This window comes from Pteronotus mesoamericanus, unplaced genomic scaffold (genome assembly GCF_021234165.1).
Source record: "Pteronotus mesoamericanus isolate MK-2021 breed Mesoamerican mustached bat unplaced genomic scaffold, CSHL_Meso_final scaffold_137, whole genome shotgun sequence".
Lineage (NCBI taxonomy): Eukaryota > Metazoa > Chordata > Mammalia > Chiroptera > Mormoopidae > Pteronotus > Pteronotus mesoamericanus.
The window spans coordinates 5078021-5096642 of NW_026555306.1; the positions used below are offsets into that span (position 1 = coordinate 5078021).

Genomic DNA, 18622 nt, shown 5'->3' on the forward strand with positions numbered 1-18622 from the left:
TGCCAAGCCTGGGATGGGGACCTAGACTGGAAGGAGGGCAGGACCCCCACAGGAGGCAGGGTCAGAATGGAGGTGTTGACGCAGCTGGGAAAAAGCCTGAAGGACTCGGGGAAAGGAGAGGCCTTGGGCCATAACTTCTGGATCCCCAAGGAGAAGAAGGCTGGGGACCCAGACTGCTGGGTCTGAGAGCCCCAATTCCTGGAGCCTGGGGGAGAAAGGATTTAGGATCTGGGACTCATGGGTCCTAGGAAGGAGGACACTGGGGTCCTGGTCCCCTATGTCTCTGGTCCCCTGGGTCTATGAAGGGGGAGGAAGAAGACGGGGTGAAGGGCCAGAATTCAATACTCTGAGAGGACTAGAATCCAACATCCTCGATCAAAAAGGGAAAAGGAGCTGATAGGTCAGTCCCGGGGGCCTGCAAGTCTCTTCCATCTCCATTTGTCAGCCACCATGGTCTGTGGGGAAGGGACTGGGTCCAGAGAAGGGACAGAAGAGTTAAGATGGGTCTCCCCGCCACACCCCCGTACCCCAGGGGCGTCTCACCAGGTGGCCTCGGTGTAGCTGTGCTCTGAGGCAGGTTGAGTCCCGCCGTCTAGGCTGGAGGCCGCGAGCTCCACCCTACCAGCCTGGGACCCCCCTTTTGGGGGCGTGCCGGGAGCCCTTGAAGAGGGGCGGGGAGACAGAAGTCCCGCCTGGAATCCTGAGAAAGGGCGGGAGGACGGGCTGAGAGGGACCGGGGCGGGGCGGACATCGGGGTTCCCTGGCTCGCTCCTCCTCCGCGTCCTGGAGCTGCGGGGTCGGGCGGGGCAGCGGCAGGCGGACTGACAGAAGCAGGTGCCAGCGAGTGGCGCCGGGGCGAGCAGCAGAGGCAGGTGGTCGCCTCCCGACCCCGCAGGCAGGTGCCACCTGTCGCTTACTTTTTCCCTGACGCAGCAGCAGGAGTCAGATTCAGGGGAGTGAAAAGTTCACGCTGGTGCCCCGGACTCCTGGGTCTGAGGGAGGAGGGAGATAGGGACCTGGATTCCTGGGATTGAAGGAAAGGGGGCGGGGCCTGGACTCCTGGGTCCGAGGGAGGAGTGGGCTGGAACCCCAGGTTTCCGGATGCTGGGAATAGGGGCAAGAGGTGTTGGGACTCCGCAGTATGCCCGTCAGGCAGAAAGACCCAGAAGGGGGCTGGGAACCCTGACTCTTGGGTCTGAGGGAGCAGGGGGCTGGAGTATGGATTTGAAGATCAAAACGAGAGGATGGCTGGTTCCCACTGGCAGGACGGAGGGCCTGATATTTGGCAGAGCAAGCTTAGAGCTCTGTCCTGAGATTCGTGGGAGGCCCCGGCGCTCCTGGGTTGGATTACGTGCAAGAGGGCAAGCTGAGGCCGTGGTTATAAATACCTCCTCGGAGTCGGCAGGAGCCCAACGCTCCAGGCAAGGGCCCTGGTGCTAGATTTGGCAGAAAATCATCACTAACGCTCCCGGGTCTTAACAAGTGAGGCGTTGCCAATACCACAGATACCTTTATTTCTCCTGGCACTCAGAACCCAAGCCCACCTACCCACCGTCCCATCTACGACCCCAAAACTCAAACCCCCAGCATTCCAAGCGGGTAAAGAACTACAACTCCCAGAAAGTTCTGCGCTCGGGGGGGCTCCATTGGGTAGAAGCCGATCAACTGTCAAGGCTCGCGCGTTCTTTTGCTATTGGTTTTCAAGGAGGCGTGGCCACAGGAGGTCCGTGGCGGTGATTGGCCGGAAGTTCCTGCTGCTCAAGATCCCAGAGGAGGCGGCGGAGTCTACGCAGTTCACGGTGCAGGGCGTCGTCCGTCACCGGCCCTGTGAGGCGCAGACGGGAGCTGCCCAACGGCAGGATGAGGGGAGGGTGGGAGGAGAAGCTTTCGAAGATGTCCCCTATGAGAGCGAAAATACGGAGTTAAATTCTGAAAATGGGCGTTAGGCAGCGCTGTCAAAGAGACTGCGTCACAAGCGAAGGAAGAAAAAAACTGCAACTCCCAGCAACTCCTGGAGCGGGGTCCACTCAAACGCGACTCTTGGAGTCCCCAAGCACCTTGGGAGTTGTAGTTCAGACTATGAAAGGCCACCGGTGCTTGGGAAACGGGTGATATTGTTGGGTTCTTGGATCCATGAGGAAGGAAGGGCTAGAGACTTAGTTTTACAGATTTCTTCGAATGAGGGGCTGGAGCCGATACTCCGACATGACAAGAAGGGTAGTTTGTGGGGGAAAGAAGCTGGGGGGTGAGGTCTGAACCCTTAAGAAAACAAGAGAGCTGACGGCTTGAACTCCCGTATCCTGGGGAGAAGGGGATTGAGGTCCAGCACTTAGTTACTGGGGGAGGAGAGGGCTAGGGATCCAAAATCCTGAGTCAGGAGGTCGAAGGGGTAGGCCTATGGATTCTTAGGTCCTGAGGACAGAAGCTGATCGCCCCACTGCCTGTCCCCATTTCTCCTCACCTGTGTCCACAGCATCTCGTTCTGTAGGGGGAGGGTCCCAAGCAGGTGGAGGCCCGTGGCCAGGACCCAGCTGGTAGTGGCTGAGCAAATGGTGGAGCTGAGCAGGGGTCAGGGTGGGGTGGTCAGTGCGCAGGCTGTTCCAGGAAGCCTAGTGGGAAGGGGAGGTGAGAAGGCTTTGATCAGAATGAAGCAGCTGAGGAATCCTGAATGGAAAGTCCTCCATAAAGGGGGTGGGTGGAGTAAGATGCACTGGTGTGGGTGCAATGTCTTGGGCACTGCGAGGCCTGGTTGTCACCGAAGTGAGGGTACACTGGGGTGTGCTGCTAGTTTTTTTGTTCTGTTTTGTTTTTTAATGAGATTTGCTGCAGAATAAATGAAGATAAGATTAGGCCAGGAGGGAGAAGAAACAAAATTGGCCATTCATTCATAGTATCGAAGCTGGCGATGAGTGCCTGGGGATTCATATTCCACTGTGGTGACTTTTTGTATCTGTTTGAAAAGTTCCGCACCTAACCTGGCTAGCCTCGGATCCATGAGTGTGGTCAAAACCAGAGACTCCGGACCTAGATTGCCTGGGTGCAAAAACTCCAGCTTGGCGACTTACTACCTTCTGGCAAGTAAGTTTTTGTGCCTCACTTTCCTCACCCGTAAGTTGGGGAGATAAGGAACTACCTAGTAGGGTTATTATGAATATTCAATATGACAAGATTATAAAGTACTTTAGAACACTGCCTGTGCTTCTTATATACTCTGCAGAAGTTTGGCAAGTAAAAATAAATCAAGTGACCTAGTCATCCCAATTCTGTTTCCTTGTCTAAGAAAAAAATTGTCAATTAATAACATACCTTATGGGGCATTCAACTAGAAATGCTAAACAGCGCCTGGCATAGTTTCTGTTCAATGAATGTTTTAACTATCACATCGCTCTCATACTAGACATCCTGAAAAAGTATGTCTGAGGGGCGGGGCCCTGGAAACTATTTTTAATAAGTCCCACTGGGATTCAGATGCAGCCCAGTTTGGACACTTGCTGGACACCTCCGTCTAGCTGCCGATGGATCATCCGTGGTGTCTGAGCTGCGATGGGGGGCAGCATGAAGTCCAAGGGAAGACCCAGGGGTAAGCTGAATACAGAGGATGACTGAGGAGTCACAGGTCGAGGGTCGGCAATCACCTTGATCAGGGATGTGCGGGGCACACAGAGCAGATTCACAGCCATGGAGAGTTTCCGGAAGAATTCAGTGGCAATGTCTCCCAGCCCAGCCCCTTGCAGCCAGTCCAAGACAAGGTCCAGGTTGGTCCGGATTTGGACAGCTCGAGACCATTGATAGAAAGGTCGGCCTTGACCTGTGAGGGAAGGGGATGAACAGCAATGGGTGTGTGGACCCTGCCTTTCTGCCCCCCAGACCCTTCTTGTCCTTCAGCTTGGGATCCGGAGCTTGCTTTCCAGAGTCCCTAAAGGTTAGGCTTCAGCCTGTTCCGTGTCTGACTCGACATGGATCTCAGTGGCCTGTCTCTGCCTCCTTGCCCTTCCCAGTCCGACCCTCACCTCGTTCCATCAGTGAGTTGAGAAGGGACGCGTTGGAGAAGAAGAACAAGTAGCCGAAAGTCTGAGACACGAGGTCTGGATGCAGCTCGCACTGGCTGGTCAGTTCCAGAGCTGCCTGGAACACCCCTAGGGTAGGTCTCAAACCCAGAGGCATGGCCTCCAGCTCTGCACCAGGTCCTGGAAGATCTGCCCCACCTGTGAAAGGGTTACTATCCAGGAGAGCGGGCAGCGTTGAATACAGGGTCTAAGGAGATACAGAGATGCAAACAAGCAATCAGACCACAACTCCCGAGAAGCAGCAGGGTAGTAGTAGTGCATGAAGATACTGGGAAGCTCCACCAAAGGTTTCTGGGAATTATAGTCTATTCTGCCTTCAAAACCCTACAGTTCTGTTTCCATGAGCAAGTTCCTTCTTTCCAGTTGGTTTTCTAGCATTCATCAAGCCTGGGACACCTCAAGTCTTAAGAAAGGTTTTACAGAAGTTTCTTGGGTATTTTAAGACCACCCCTGGAGGCTTACGGGGACTTACAGCTCCTCAACAGAAGCAGCTCAAGGAGGACAAAGGATACTGAACAAAGAGGCCCCCTTCAATCAAAGACTTATTTATCCAGAATTCCCGAAGGAAAGAGAAAGAATGGAGAGGCAGGAAGTAGGAGTGGGGTGGCAGTTAGCCAGTGGAAAGTGAGATGACAAGGATAGGAAATGAGGTCAGAGCCAGAAAAGAAAGAAAACCACACTTGGCGAGGATGTACAGGAAGTGAAGCTTTGAAGGGAAGGGGTTCACGAATCAAGGCTCCTCAGGGGACGCAGACTATCTGTCCCAGAAGTTCCCCTGTCATTTTACAGATAGGGAAGCAGGCTCCCAGAAGCCAGAAAGCCTGAGAATTCCAAGAAGCAATATGAAGGCCGAGCGTGGCAGTGAGAACCTGGGGCAGCAAGCGGCTCCTATGGGATGGACACCGGAGAAAAAAGGTCTGAGGCTCAGAAAAGGGAGTGAAATTCAGAGTTCTAGAAAGTGAGGTCAGCAAACACAGGGAAGTGAGGATTGATTAAAGGGGACCTTTAGTTTAAATGACAGTAGCTAACACTATTTGATCTAGCTATATCTATATACCTGTTTATCTATCTATCTATCGACTTATCAGTAACCAAAGAGTGGACTTAGGAAAAGGGAGCTTGAGACAGTGATAATGTGATATAACCAGGTAGGGAGGCTAGACTGTCAAGGAGGGACAGTGGCAGGGCGCGGAAGCGAACCCAGGAAGGCAGGAAGTGACTTAGGCTCAAACAGGAAGTGCTGTCAGAATAGCAAAATGGGAAGTGATATCATAGAAGCAGGAAATCTTGTGAGGTCAAATAGGAAGTGATATCAGAGCAATGTGATGTAGTTCAAATGGGAAGTTAGGTGATGCTAAAGAGGAAGCAGGGGTCAAGGCCAACCTTGGTGAGGTAGTAGACGGACTGCTGGAAGGTACACATGATGACCTCATCCAGGAGGGCCATGGCCTCGTCACAGAGCTCCAAGTCATTGCAGAGCTGTGGGTCTGAGGACATGTCTCGGGGTGAGAGGGAGAACCAGAGGCTGGCAGACAGGAGCCCAGGTCCCCAGGTTCAGGAAACGGCCGGGGGCTTGGACAGCCCCGGGCCCGGGCCTGAGCTCACCCTCCTGGTCAGCCTCCTTCTCCATCTCCAGCACCTTCTCCTGCACAAAGCTCAGCAGTTCTGTGGTGTTGGCCATCCACAGCATGAGGGGCCGCAGCTCCACGGACACAGCCTCGGGGGTCAAGGGCTCCTCAGGGACCCCCTCAGGGTGGCTGCAGAAGGAGGATGGGACCTGTTATCCTAGCCCAACCCCACCATAGTGTCCAAACCGCGAGACCTGGGTCTCGTTGCAGACTGAGTCTAACCCCCATTTCACAGCTGGAAACGTCGAGCCCTCAGGAAGGGCAGACACTTGCGTTCCGACGTGCGTGCAGGGAGCCGAGCTGACCGCACATCCCAGCCCCGCACCCCTCTAGAGGCTTGTCCCCAGGGCGTCTCTTACTTCTCTGGCTGGCGGTCTCCAATTTCCTTAATCTTTTCCTGTGGAATAGTAAGATTAGAATCAAAGTGAGGGGGGGCGGGGAGAAAGGCCCATGGGTTAACACCCTGTTTTTTCTAGAAGCCCCCCTTTTAGACAGAGACTCTCCCCACTTCTCAAATAGACTCTAACTCACAGGCTTCACCTCTATGCCTTCGCCTTCTCTTTTAAAACACACACCTCTATGATTATGAGTGGTCTGTTTCCCTTAGGTCCACTTCTCAGAGTTTCTTCTTACCGCCAAGAAACAAACTTCCTAAATCTTCTAATAGGCCCGAGCTTACTAGTATGTAACCCCCTCCGCCCACCATGGCTTCTCCCTGGCACTTCCGTGTTTGCCCACCCTCAGGTCTAGGAGAGGTCTCGCCCACTTCTGCTCCAAGCCTCAGACCAAGTGCGCTTCCTGCCTCACTTCTCCCAGTGGCTTCTTCCAACTTTTCGTACAATGGGATCCCCTCCTCCCTCCCCACATCTCCACCTCCCAGAAGGTCTTCTTCCATTATCCCACTGCTGCAAAGGCAGACCTTGCAGGGCGGATGAATCCACAACGCTCTGCATCCCGTCGGGCCCCCTGCTTTAGAGCCAAGCCACCTCCTGAGGCACCGTGGGAGCCTAGTTTTGCCCCGCCCAACTATGGAATTGGGGTGAAAGGTGGCGAGGGCGGCGGGGCGGGGGGGAATGACCTGGGATATAAATGGGACCGGGCAGTGGTAGGGTCGCTCACCCAGACAGCCTCTTTGATAAGACGGGCCAGGCGGCCGAGCAGGCGCGGCAGGTGGCCCAGCTCCAGCTCGCGGGCTGAGTGCTGCACGCACAGAGCCAGCAGTGTGGCGGGCCCGAGCGGCGGCAGGTCCCCGGCGCCGGCGGCCGCGGTGCGCACGATCTCACCGAGCAGAGCCTCCTCCTCGCGCGGCCGGAAACGCAGCACGGGCTCTCGGCCATCCAGGTAAGCGGCCAGCGCCTCGCCGCGCTCCTGCAGGCCTCGGCCACACAGGCGGCAAGAGAAGGCCCAGCCAGGACCCGGCGGCGCGACCCCGGGGCGTGCAGGCAGCCACTGCGGCCTCGCTGGCCCCGAGCCCCCAGTGCGGGGGTCCTTGTACATGAACAGGAAGTGCTCACCCAGCCCCAGCAGGTCGCCCGGGTGCAGCTCGGCCTCCCGCAAGAGGAGGCACCCGTTGTGCGTGACCGGGGCTCCCCGGGAAGGGCGCACCATGGCCGGGGGCTCAGGGCCCGCACGCACTGTGCAGTGACGCGGCAGGATGTCGGGGGCGTTGAGAAACGTGTCCACATATGGGGCCGGGGACCCACTACGGGCTGAGGAGTTGCCACCCCGGCCGAACACGTGCTGCTCCCGCGTCATCACATAGACCACGAAGTCCTGGAGGGAGCGTGAAGATGCAGTAAGGACACTGTTCCCCGTGGACGGATGACCTCAAAAAGGTCTCTTTATGGCAATCGACTCTCCCGTCTACCACCTCCCTCGCACTTCCATCCAAGGCGGTCTCCTGGGATCCCAAAGGACTCACCAGTTACCCCCACCTCCCAGGAGTGGACTCTTCCTACGGCGGGCTGACCCCTAACACCCGGCCTGAAGCCCTGATCCTTACGAGGAAACCCCTTCTTGACGTGGACTCTACCATTCCCCTCCCTCAAAAAATGGATGCTTCCCAGATCTTTCTCCCATAGATTTTCCCATCTTCGCACCTCTGAATGGACTGTTTCAAGACAATTCCTTCCTACACTGGACTCTCCCATGACATCCAGCCCAGAGAATGGGCACTTCCAAAGACACCGCGCCCCCCACGACTAAAATGGACTGCCCCGCTGCCCTCCCCCTCGAAGGACGGACCTTTGCGAGGGAAGCTGCTTTCTCCAAGCAACAGTCCCGTCTCCCTGCCCCTGGCCCACTTGCCCACCGTTCCACCCCCACGGTGGAGGCCCCCAGAAACATTTTTCCCTCCAAAAATAGTTTCTCTCAAAAGCAAGGAACGCACGCTTTTAAAGAGACTCCCCTTTTTAACAAAGATTTCTTCCATTATCTCCGCCCCATGGAGGTACACTTCGAAGGAGACCCCCTTTCCACAATGGACTCTCACTTTTTTCCCACCCTGTGATGGACTTGCTTCCAAGAAGACATAATCCCACAACGGGCCCACCTCTGACCCCTCCCCCATGACGGATGTTTCCAAAGCTGCTCTCCCATCAGTGGATGCTCTCCATAGTCCCATCCCCCCAAAGGGTGTCTCCAGGGACATCTCCATATCGTGGTACTTCTAGTGACCCCGCCAGATTAATACATGTTTTGTTTCAAGGAGGCCCCCTTCTTATATTCTCATAAGGGAGTGTCCTGCTTCATCCACCAAATGATAAGGTGCATTGCAGAAGGCCCCTTCCAAAACATGGCTCTCCCATCTCTGTCTGATAAAAATGGAAGAGCTCAGACTGACTCCCTTTTTTTTTTTTAAGATTTTATTTATTTATTTTTAGACAGGGGAAGGAGGAAAAAGAAAGGGAGATAAACATCTATGTGTGGTTGCCTCTTGTGTGCCCCCCCCCCACCGAAGACCCAGCCTGGTCCACAACCCAGGCATCTGCCCCAAACGAGAATTGGACCATCGTCTCTTTGGTTTGCAAGCAGGTGCTCAACCCACTGAGCCACACCAGCCAGGGCTGACTCCATTCTTAAAATAGACCCTTCTGCTCTCCACTCATGTCTGAGAGAAGTCATTTTGATATTCACAAATCCTCTTCCTGCACCAAACTTTCTCATATTAACTTTACCCCCATGTATGGGCATTTCTAAAGAGACCCCTTCCTACAACGGGTTTGCTCATCTGCCTCTAGAAAAAATGGACCTCCAGTCTGACCACCTTCTGAAGGGAGAATCTCCTTTTCCTAAAGGAATGGAACGACCCAAAATATACGAACTCCATTTCTAAAATGGGCTCTCCTGTTCCTTAAACCAAGAAGGGATGCTTCCACGGCACACACAATGAACTTGCAAGTTACGGCCACTCAATAGAGAAATGCAAATAACTTCCTTTCTATAATAGATTCACCTCTTACTCCTGTTTCCAAGGATTGGACATTTTCAATAAAGCCTCTTGCTTACAAAGGAATGTCTCATGAACTTCACCCAGAAGAATGTATGTTTCCAATGTTTCCCCCTCTTCCCATAACACACTGTCTTATACCCGCCACATAGATCCTTCCAGTTTGACCATATTCCCAAAATAGACCCTCGTTTCTCCAGTCTTGTCTGAGGAATGGGCTGTTGTAATATATGGAAACCCCCTCCTACAATGGACTTGCCCCATCCCATTGCCTCAACAAGAGACTGAATTCTTCTGTACGAGCTCTTTTCTGAATAGTCTTAAACTCTCACCCATATACACAGCCAAGCCGCCAACCCAACTGGATCTCTCTCTCTCCCTGAGAATAAAAATGGAACTGTTCAGTTAATTCCCCACCTCCTAGAGTGGGCTTTCCCACTGAGCCCAGCAGTACCACCATTAGCAAAAGCCAACAACACCATAAGGAAGGTTCTACTCCCACACGAAAGTGAGCATTTCCACTAGTGCGTTACAATTCTATGGCCCCCAAGTGCTAGTCCTTTCTCCCTCTCTGCCCCTTAATAAACAAAGTCTATTGCCACCCAAATATGTAAAATAGAAGGATGAGTATCACCTGCCCCATCAGCAATGGTCAAATCAGCTTCAGTTGGTGTGGCTCAGTGGCTTGAGTGCCAGCCTGTGAACCAAACAGTCACTGGTTCGATTCCCAGTCAGGGCACACACCTGGGTTGTGGGCCAGGTCCCCAGTTGGGGGCACACGAGAGGCAACCACACACTGATGTTTCTCTCCCTCTCTTCCTCCCTCTCTTCCCCCCTCTCTAAAAGCAAATAAATAAAATCTTTTAAAAAAGAAAAAACAGTGGTCAAATCATTCCAATGAAAACCACCTTTTAAAAAAGGAGGTCCTGACTGGCGTGGCTCAGTGGGTAGAGCATCGTCTTGGAAGCAGAAGGTCTCAGGTTCAATTCTGGTCAGGGCACGTGCCTGGGTTGCGGGCCAGGTCCCCCCGCCGCCCCCCACCACTGGCTTGGGAGCCCGTGAGAGGCAACCAATAGATGTTTGTCTCACACATTGATGTGTTTCTCCCTCCTTTACCTTCCCTCTAACTATAAATACATACAATCTTTTAAAAAGGATTAGTCCACTCCTCCACTGAAAATATAGGCTTACCCAGAAGACAAGAGTCTTCTATTACCCCCCTCAAGAAATAGACACTTCTAAGCAGATCTTCTTTATACACTAGGCTCTCCCATTCACCCTTGAGGAAGGTGGCGCTATCCTCCAACTTTGAAGGAAATGAACTATTCCCTACATGTTCCAGAATCTCTTCCAGTCATCCATCCACTGTTCCTACTATCCCCTCTGACAACATCTCCTGCCTTCCTGGTCCCACAGCTTCCAGCATGCGGTCCAGCATGAGACTACCAGGACCCAAGGAATTCTGGGATTGCCCTTTTGTCACCATTTAACCGAACGGTGGAGCACAGTGCTCTCTCCGTAAGAGAGGCTGTGCCTACTTACCTGGGCATCCTGGTATCCCTGGAGCAGCAGGAAGTAGGGCCGGTTGCTGGGGGCCTGGATGAGGCACTGAGTCAACTGATCAAAGTCGCCAGGGTCTGTAGGTCCAATCTGGGCGTCCGCTGCCCCTGGGGCCATGCTGAGTGCCTGCTGCCTCCGCTCCTGCTGCCTCCGCCGCCGACCCTGCAGGCTGAGCTCTGACACGCTGCGCCGCAGAGACAGGTTTTCTGAGCGCTCCTTGCCCGTAGACCCAGCCGGGGGCCCTGACCCTGACCCTGGACCAGGGCTGGCCAGCGCCGCCCCGCCCGACGCTGCCCGGGACCGGTTCTTCTGCGGCCGCCACAAGGCAGGGCCCGTGCCTGTGGAGAGAGACGGAGAGCAATGAGGCTGCCGCTGGAAAAAGACGCAGGGAGAGACAGACACAGAGATCTGGAGATTATCAAGAGACCAAGAACTGGCTACAGAGGGATGAGGCTGCTTCCTACATTTAGGTTTTTTGCATATGCTGTTCCCTGTGCCTGGGACATACTTTCTGCCTGACTCCTGCCCATCTGGAAGTTTTCATCTCAGAAATTCATTCATTCTTTCAGCTAACAAATTTTGAGCACCTATTATGTACTGGGCTCTGCGCTAGGCACAAGGGACTTTATAGTGAACAGAGAATATCCTGCCCCCAGGGAAACAAAACACCTTCCATGATATTCCAAGTTGAAGCAGAGAACGGTGCCCCTGGGCACTTTGGGCTTTGTCTGGGCCCGGCACAGCCCTGGCATACAGTCCGTCCCTAGTGGAAATGAGGTGAACTAGTGAACTGATGTGTTTCTCCCTCGGCTATAAAATCTAGAAGGAAAGAGACTTCACCTGCCAGTGTCCCCATTGTAGTCCCCCAGGGTCCTAAACGATGTGTGGCCCAGAGTAGGTGCCCAAATGAATGCTTTTTAAAGGGGAGGGGGGAAGACAATGATGGTTATAATTGCCATTCTTTATTAAGCACCTAATGTGCCAAACACTGCGCTAAAACTACCTATGTACGCTATCTCATTGAACCTGCACTTGGCATTTTGCTGACTTTCACTGGCTAAGAACGGATTGGAATCTCAGCTTGAGTTCAAAGTCCAGGGGTTTAGCTACCGCACCACTCTAGCTCCCAAAAGGGGACTCAGAAACAGAAAAGAGGTACAGGGCTCCCTGCGCAGCCCTTTCTCCTGTGAGCCTGGCCCCACCTTTGCCAAGCTCTGCCACTAATTTGCTATTTCACCAGTGGCACCACCTCCTGTCCCTGGTCCGGTCTTCTCAAACACCAGGCCAACAGGTAAGCATAACCTTCCCTGGTCTTCAGTCAGACTTCGCAGCTAACCCAGTTTAAGGCCACCTGCTCCAAGGCCCGCCCCTCTGAGGCTCCGCCCATTCTTAAGCTTTGCCCTGGTAACACATTTCTTGGCATCCATGGCCCACCGCCTTCTAGTCTCCATTCACATAAAACTGTCCCTCAGGAAATACTTCAACCTACTACTCTGAGAGGCCCCACCCAATACCCCTCATTCCAAGCTACTCTGTTCTGCAGGCCCCGCCCCAGCCAGCACATAGGCCCCGCCCATGGGCTCTGCACTAACCCCAAGGGCTCTGGCCAAGCGCTTCTGGCTGACACTGGTCCGGCCCCAGCTCCTGCCTCCCCTACACCGGGTGCTACAAGTCTCGCCCAGTCCCCTTCCAAGGGCCCCTTTTCAGCCCTGCAGACCCCGCTTCGCTCTGGCCCCGCCCCAGGCCCGCCCCCGCCCCGCAGGCCCCACCCCCAAAGTTCCGCGGACCGGCTCACCCTCGCTGTCCGAAGCCCCGAAAGCCTCCTGCTCCAGGCGGCGAGCCTCTTCGCGGCCACGCAGCTCGAAGCGGCGCGCCCAGCCTGGCCGCGCTCGCCACAGTTCCTGCACCAGCAGCGGGCGCTCCAAGTCGCCCAGCACGCGCAGGTGCTCCGCCCGCCACTCGCCGTTGCCTACGCCGCCAGTCGCTGGCCTGCCCAGCGCGTCGCACAGCGCGAAGGCGTCCACGCAGTTGCTCTCACCAGGGCCGCCGCCGGGACTGCTGGCCAGCCCATAACGCTCTAGCGCCTCGGCCACCAGCTCGCGTGCCGTGGAGCGCGCCGTGGCCAGCACACTCTTGTAGTTAGCGCCCGACGCCAGTCCGGCGCCGAAGATCTTCAGGACCCCCGGGGGCGCAGTGGCGCGAGCGGCCAGTGGGGGCTCGGGGGCCACGCCCGCCGCCAGGTCGGGCAGCTTTTTCTCGCTGGCCCAGCGCTGCGCGCTCCCGGGCGTCCCGGGACCTCCCGCGCCGCCAGATCCCGTGGCCCCGGTCCCCGAGCCCCGAAAGAGCTGGGAGATGCGCTTGGCGCGACTCCCCGAGGCTCCCCCGGCCGCCTTAATCGCGCCCACTCGCCGCAGCTCCACGTGCGGCGGCGGCGGGGGCAGTGGCTCGCTGCTGCGGCTCCCCGTGTCTGAAGAGGAAGACCTGGGAGTCCGCGGGGGAGCAGAGATGTGGGAAGGAGAGACCCAGAAAGACACGTAGAGAGCGGGGAGTTAGAGAAGGAGGGCGAGGAACAAAGAGACCCAGATGGGGGGGGCGTGCAGAGACCCAGAGATGGGGTGAGAGGCACCCATTGAGAGGAGACCGAGACCCACAGAAAAGTGAGAAGCGTTGGGTGTATGGAAATGGAGGGTGGGCAGAAGCCAGAAGCAAGAAGAGAGATCAAATAAATAAATAAATAAAGGCGAGTCCCGCAGAAGGAAATTGAGCGGGGAGGGGAGGAAAAGAGGTGACTCAAGCCCATGCTCCTTCTGGGTCCCCATCCCTGTGTCCATGGGCCTCAGTGCATCTCCAGGCCGAGCGCTTCCCCCACCCCGCGGCCGATATCACTGTGGCCCACTGTGTTCTCCCGATATCACTTGGCCAGTCAGGGGTCCCTGGCACTGCCCACCCAGTGCAGGGACTGGGTCATGAATAAGGACAGACAGGAGGCAGATGGGGCAGGGGCAGGAGTTTCGAGGAGGGCACTCACTTGACAGAGGCAGCGCTGGGCCAGCGCCGCCCCAGCTTGGCCAGCTGCTTCCTGGGAGAATTGATCCACAGGCCCACCGGGAGATGGAGCTTCCCGAAGCGGGGGCTCCCGCCCTCCTTCCGTTCACCAGATAGCATGGCCTAAGGGAAGGTGAGCAAGGCCCAGACTCCTGAGGCTCGGAGTAGCGGGGATGGGCTGGAGAGGGGTCTGGGCTCCGTCAGAGCAAGGAAGGGCCTGGGGCTCAGACTCCTGAGTCTGGGTAGAGGACACGGAGGGCAGCTTGGACCTCTGGGTTTGGGGACGGGAAATGGCTGGGGACTGACTCCTGGGTCTGAGGAAGGAGGGCCTGGACTCCTGGGTCCCCAGCTCTTACCCTGTGTCGGGTCCCAGCAGCACCCGTGGGGACCCTGGCTCGGCTGGCCTGGGTCGGCTCCTGACCCCGCTGCTCCTCGGCCCCAGCTCCCGGCCTTTCCTCTCGGCCCCAGCTCCCGGCACTGGGTGGGGGACAGGAAAAGGCAAGAGGAAACCCGGGCAGGAAGAGCGGGGAGGGGGCGTCCTGTGAGGGAATGGGGCCTGGGGGCGGGGAGGGCTGACTCTGCCCCACTCCTTGATTCTGGAATTACTTCGCTGCCGCTGGGACCCAGGGGGCCAGACTTCCAGCCCCTCCTCCCTCAGACAGGAGACCCTCCCTAGACCTCTCCTCTTGGGGAAACCAAAAGTTAGGATCAGAATGGAGGAGCGAGTCAGATACTTAGAAAACCAGATAAATCTTTATTGACTTCTTGATAGTTTGGCCTTTTTCTCAGGAACATCGGAGCTCTCAGCAGCTTCCTTGTCAGAGCTGAACCAATACTTTATAGAATCTGTGAAGTATGCAGGATTCCTCTCAGAACAATAGCAAAGTATCCTGGGGGAGGGAAGGGCGCAAAGAGCCGAACCAGATCAGATCCCAGCCTCCCTCTATCTGATCGTATTCTAGCAATAACCCAAGCTTCACCCTCCTAGGTAAGTAAGCTCCAAACTCTTTTCTAGGCACCGCCCTCCATGGAAGCCAGGCTCCAAGGGCTCCCCTGCCCCCCAGATCCCACTCTGCACTGGAAGCCCCGCCCCTCGCTCCGGTCCCTGCCTTCCTCAGGAGGCAGCTCACAAGATGGTAATGCTGGCTATCAGCACCATGAAGCCCCAGCTCAGCAGCCCGGCCAGGAGGTTTCCTAGCATATTCTCCACCTTCGGAGACTGTGACGACAGAGGCTGGAGGGTTGTAGATGGCTTGGTGAGACCCCAAGTTATCTCATCGGGGGCCACCTCAGCCTGGCTTGGGATGTTTGACGACGATGTCTCCTCCACGATTCTTTTGGGCAACACTGTTAGAGGAGGAGGGAGGAATAGCCCTAGGAAGGCACGAGGGCTCTGCCAGCCAAGCAAGGCGAGCCCTCCCACCCCAGCCCGCCCCAGGACCGAGGCCCTCCACGAGATCATCAGAATCACGCGCCTTCGACCGCGCAGAGCCGGAACACACCCGGAGGGGAACCCTGCCACTGTGGCAAGAGGCCACACCCAGGGCAGGAAGTGACACTTTCATGGAGTGAAACCACACCGCGGCAGGAAATTATTCTCCCATAACTTACGCCCCTGAAGGGGGCTGCCCCCAACCCCAGGACCCTGAACCCCGTAGCTCTTTCAACTCCCCAGCACCGACCCGTGACATGAAAACGGATGATGGTGGCAGGGCTGGATTTCACAGTGTCCAGCTGGCAGCGATAAGTCCCTGCATCCTTCGGAGCCACCATGGTCTTTGTCAGGGTGGGCTCTTTCCCCTTGGACACCAAGGTCTCGGTCTTGTTCTTCCAAACCTAGACCCAAGCTCAAGGGGTCACAGAGGCCTGGGGAATTCAGGGGTTGGGGGAGTACCGGGGTAAGAAAATCACGGGGCCTCCGGGGAGTAGATGGGAGTCCTGGGTGTACTGGTCAGGGTAAAGGGTCCCCGGGGGGTCAGTGGCAGCCAAACTTGGTAGGTCACGGGTCATGGGGAGTGTAGGGCAGGCCTATGGATACAGGGTTCACACGGGCCGGATGGGCTTGGATTTCAAGGGTACGCGAGTTGGAGGACCCCACCCTGTAAAAGCTGTAATCGGTCAGGCCTTGAGAGGCTTGATGCCAGTTGAGCTCACAGTCGAGGATCATGTCTTCCATTTCATGGACGTTGATTTTGCGGTCTGGGGATAGGGGCTTACTGTGGGACGCTCCTTTATGGCTCTTGGTGGTCCCTCATGCCCTTTCCAATGGGTCAGCCCTGCCTTTTCTCTCGGGCTGGCTGTAGTCTCCGCCCTCTCCGTACTCAGGCACTCCTCCGGCTCCGCCCCTTTTGCGCCAGCCCCTCCGACTGGACCCAGCTCTCTCACCCCCACAGTCCAAGGACTTCCGACAGGCATGAACCTGCTTCTCGCAGGTGCTGCACCAGATCAGAGTCTGCAACATCATACCTGCAGAAGCAGGGCCAAGGCTGTATTTGCCCACAAGGGGGCGGGGCTAAACGGAGAGGGCGGGGCAAGGCTGGAGCGCAGCCCTGTAGGGAGCCGGGATCTAACCAGGCTCCGGAAAGAGTGCTCCGCAAGATGGCCTTGGTGCAGAAGGAACACCGGAGACCCAGGGACCTCTTAGACGCGGAGAATGAAGAGACACGGAGATCCAAAAGGGGGAGGAGAAAGGCTGGGTATTCACAGTGCAGGGATGAGGGAGAGAGGGCCAGCACCCATAATCCTGACTTACCGCATTTGTTGGGACAAAAAGCTGCCTCGGAAGAGAAAAAGAGAGAGAGAATCAGATTTTTACGTTAAAGGGATGAGCCCTGGCTGGTGCGGCTCAGTGGATTGAGTACCGGCCTGTGAACCAAAGGGTCACTGGTTCAATTCCCAGTCAGGGCCCATGCCTGGGTTGCAGGCCAGGTCCCCAGTAGGGGGCGCTTGAGAGGCAACCACCCACTGATGTTTCCCTCCCTCACTTTCTCCCTCCCTTCTCCTCTCTAAAAATAAATAAATACAATCTTTAAAAAAGGGGGGTGGATGAGAGAGGGGACAAAGGAAGAGGTTCGGACTAGAGCTCCTGGCTTTGAGGGGAGGAAGGAGCTGGGTGCCGGAACCCTTGTGTCTGAAGGAGGAGGGGGTTGGGAGAACTGAGCGACCAGGCTTGGAGAAGCAAGGGGCTGGGGACAGGGACTCTTGGATTGTGGAAGGAGGGGGCTGGGGCCCAGGACTCTCATTTTCCCTCACCCTCTTTTTGGAACTGAGCGACATATTTGGCAAAGGTATCCTTTTGCAGGCTCAGCATCCAGAACAGCTCCTTCACCAGGAGCTCACCTGGGAAGAAACAGGATGAAGCAGAGTGATCCCCTTCCCCCCTCCCAGGCAAGGAAGTTTGCCTTTGTCTGTGAGCCTGGCATTCACTTTTCAGCCTTTTTGGAAAAATCGTGAAACTGAATGGCCACTTAACATGCTGGCTAAGAACAACCCAGATGAGTCTGCACTGTTATGGCCTCCATTTTTGGGACGATGAAGCAGCAAGGCCACGCAGCTAGGAAGTGGCAGAGCCGGGACCTGAACCTAAGCAGACCCCATTCCCTGACCCCCCAGACCAGGCATCACCAGCAATCACTTCCTTGAGAGAAACTGGAACCCCGCCCCTGTGCTCTCCATGCATTTGCCTTTTACTTCACTGTCCGTGATGCGTTTCAGATCCTTCAGCAAACTCCAAGATGCCTTTTCCAGTGTGGCCTCATCTGTGGGGAGACAGAACCCCAGATTCTACTGTTACTGTCTCATTGGCTTCCCCAGTCTTAGAAACTACAATACCCATGGGGCCACTGGACAAGGATAAGCATAGTTAAGGGATTATTTGCCCGTTGCTTTCTGGGAGTTGTAGTTCTATTACATAAAATTGCAGGGTAAGGGGTAGGGGAACACAGTATTTGCTAGCCCTGGGGAACCCCGAAATCTGTACCTAAGCCTGCTACATTTTTTAGTCCAGGAGACTCTGCCTCCGGCCCTTTCCCCCCTGCACCCAGCAATCCTAGCCCAGATCCCCCTCCTTTCCCAGGACCCAGGAGTCCCTGCTCCGCCCTGCCCTCACCGACGACCCCCATATAGGAATCCTCGTCAAGCGGCAGTTCCTTGAAATTCTGCACGGCCAGCTTTACCCTTTCCATCACGTTTTTGTGATGCTCAGCCCCCAGGTGGCCAGGCAAGTAATCCGTCTCCAAGGAGTTTAGCGCCTCCACGACCTTTGTATCACATATGACACAGCCCAGGGCAGGAAGCAGGCAGCTGGCCAGCGCCGCTACCAGGAGGGGAAGCCGTGGCCCCATCGAGGTCAGAGCGCTCAGTCCGCGCAGACCCCAGGAAGAGTCCTCTCACCCCGAGGAGGTGAGCGCTAAACGAAGAGACGCCCTACCCCGAGACTAATGGACCCCCAATTTGTAGGGCGCACAATTCTCGTTAGGGAACTGAGGAGTCCTGATGCACCCTAAACAGCCGCTGCCCGCTCTTCACCCCAGAGGCTTGTACCCTCAAACACTAGGGTTCGCTGAAGAGCTGAGTCCAGGTTCTGAGGGCTTTGAGAGAAGAGGACTAGACCACGTCCTTCCGCTCTAATATTTTCCTACTACTAAAATTAAGGATTTTGTTAGAGGCAAGCGTGAGGTTGGTTGCGTGGTATAGAGATTTGACTGGGGTCAGAGTCACGGTTCGCCCCTATCTACAAGGTAATTCCCACAGCCTCCGTCTTCTAGCTTCCTACGTGGAGCCCGGAATTCCCAAGAGACGTTACCTGGGGGCTTCCTTGGCCCCGCCCAGAAGCCCAACTCTGAGTCTGATTGGACCACAACAAAGAGAGTCCC

General features: G+C 55.9%; 2 protein-coding genes across 2 annotated transcripts; both read right to left on the reverse strand.

Moving 5' to 3' along the window:
* Positions 1–1500: 1500 nt before the first annotated feature.
* On the reverse strand, positions 1501–14212 carry RASIP1 (Ras interacting protein 1). The gene is made up of 12 exons (XM_054588526.1): positions 14105–14212; positions 13732–13871; positions 12499–13184; positions 10686–11041; positions 6815–7468; positions 6055–6092; positions 5673–5824; positions 5451–5554; positions 4011–4254; positions 3636–3808; positions 2462–2609; positions 1501–1900 (listed from the first exon to the last, which is right to left on the reverse strand). Exons 2-12 carry the CDS (start codon positions 13866–13868, stop codon positions 1701–1703), a joined length of 2892 nt encoding a protein of 963 aa, XP_054444501.1. The 5' UTR covers positions 13869–13871; positions 14105–14212; the 3' UTR covers positions 1501–1700.
* A 662-nt stretch (positions 14213–14874) lies between these two features.
* On the reverse strand, positions 14875–18091 carry IZUMO1 (izumo sperm-oocyte fusion 1). Its single transcript, XM_054588404.1, has 8 exons — positions 17857–18091; positions 17432–17506; positions 17001–17087; positions 16501–16521; positions 16134–16214; positions 15847–15947; positions 15431–15584; positions 14875–15095 (listed from the first exon to the last, which is right to left on the reverse strand). Exons 1-8 carry the CDS (start codon positions 18089–18091, stop codon positions 14875–14877), a joined length of 975 nt encoding a protein of 324 aa, XP_054444379.1.
* Between the last annotated feature and the right edge of the window lie 531 nt (positions 18092–18622).

Excerpts from the sequence above, each read along its gene's own strand:
- RASIP1 (XM_054588526.1), bottom strand. The coding sequence starts at position 13,868 with ATGCTATCTGGTGAACGGAAGGAGGGCGGGAGCCCCCGCTTCGGGAAG. Across the intron at positions 11,042-12,498 it reads CGGGGCTTCGGACAGCGAGG|GCACGGGCCCTGCCTTGTGG; the intron begins GTGAGCCGGTCC and ends CTCTCTCCACAG. Across the intron at positions 5,555-5,672 it reads GAAGGAGGCTGACCAGGAGG|ACCCACAGCTCTGCAATGAC; the intron begins GTGAGCTCAGGC and ends ACATGTCCTCAG.
- IZUMO1 (XM_054588404.1), bottom strand. The coding sequence starts at position 18,091 with ATGGGGCCACGGCTTCCCCTCCTGGTAGCGGCGCTGGCCAGCTGCCTG. Across the intron at positions 17,507-17,856 it reads TTCCTATATGGGGGTCGTCG|ATGAGGCCACACTGGAAAAG; the intron begins GTGAGGGCAGGG and ends GTCTCCCCACAG. Across the intron at positions 16,215-16,500 it reads TTTTTGTCCCAACAAATGCG|GTATGATGTTGCAGACTCTG; the intron begins GTAAGTCAGGAT and ends CTGCTTCTGCAG.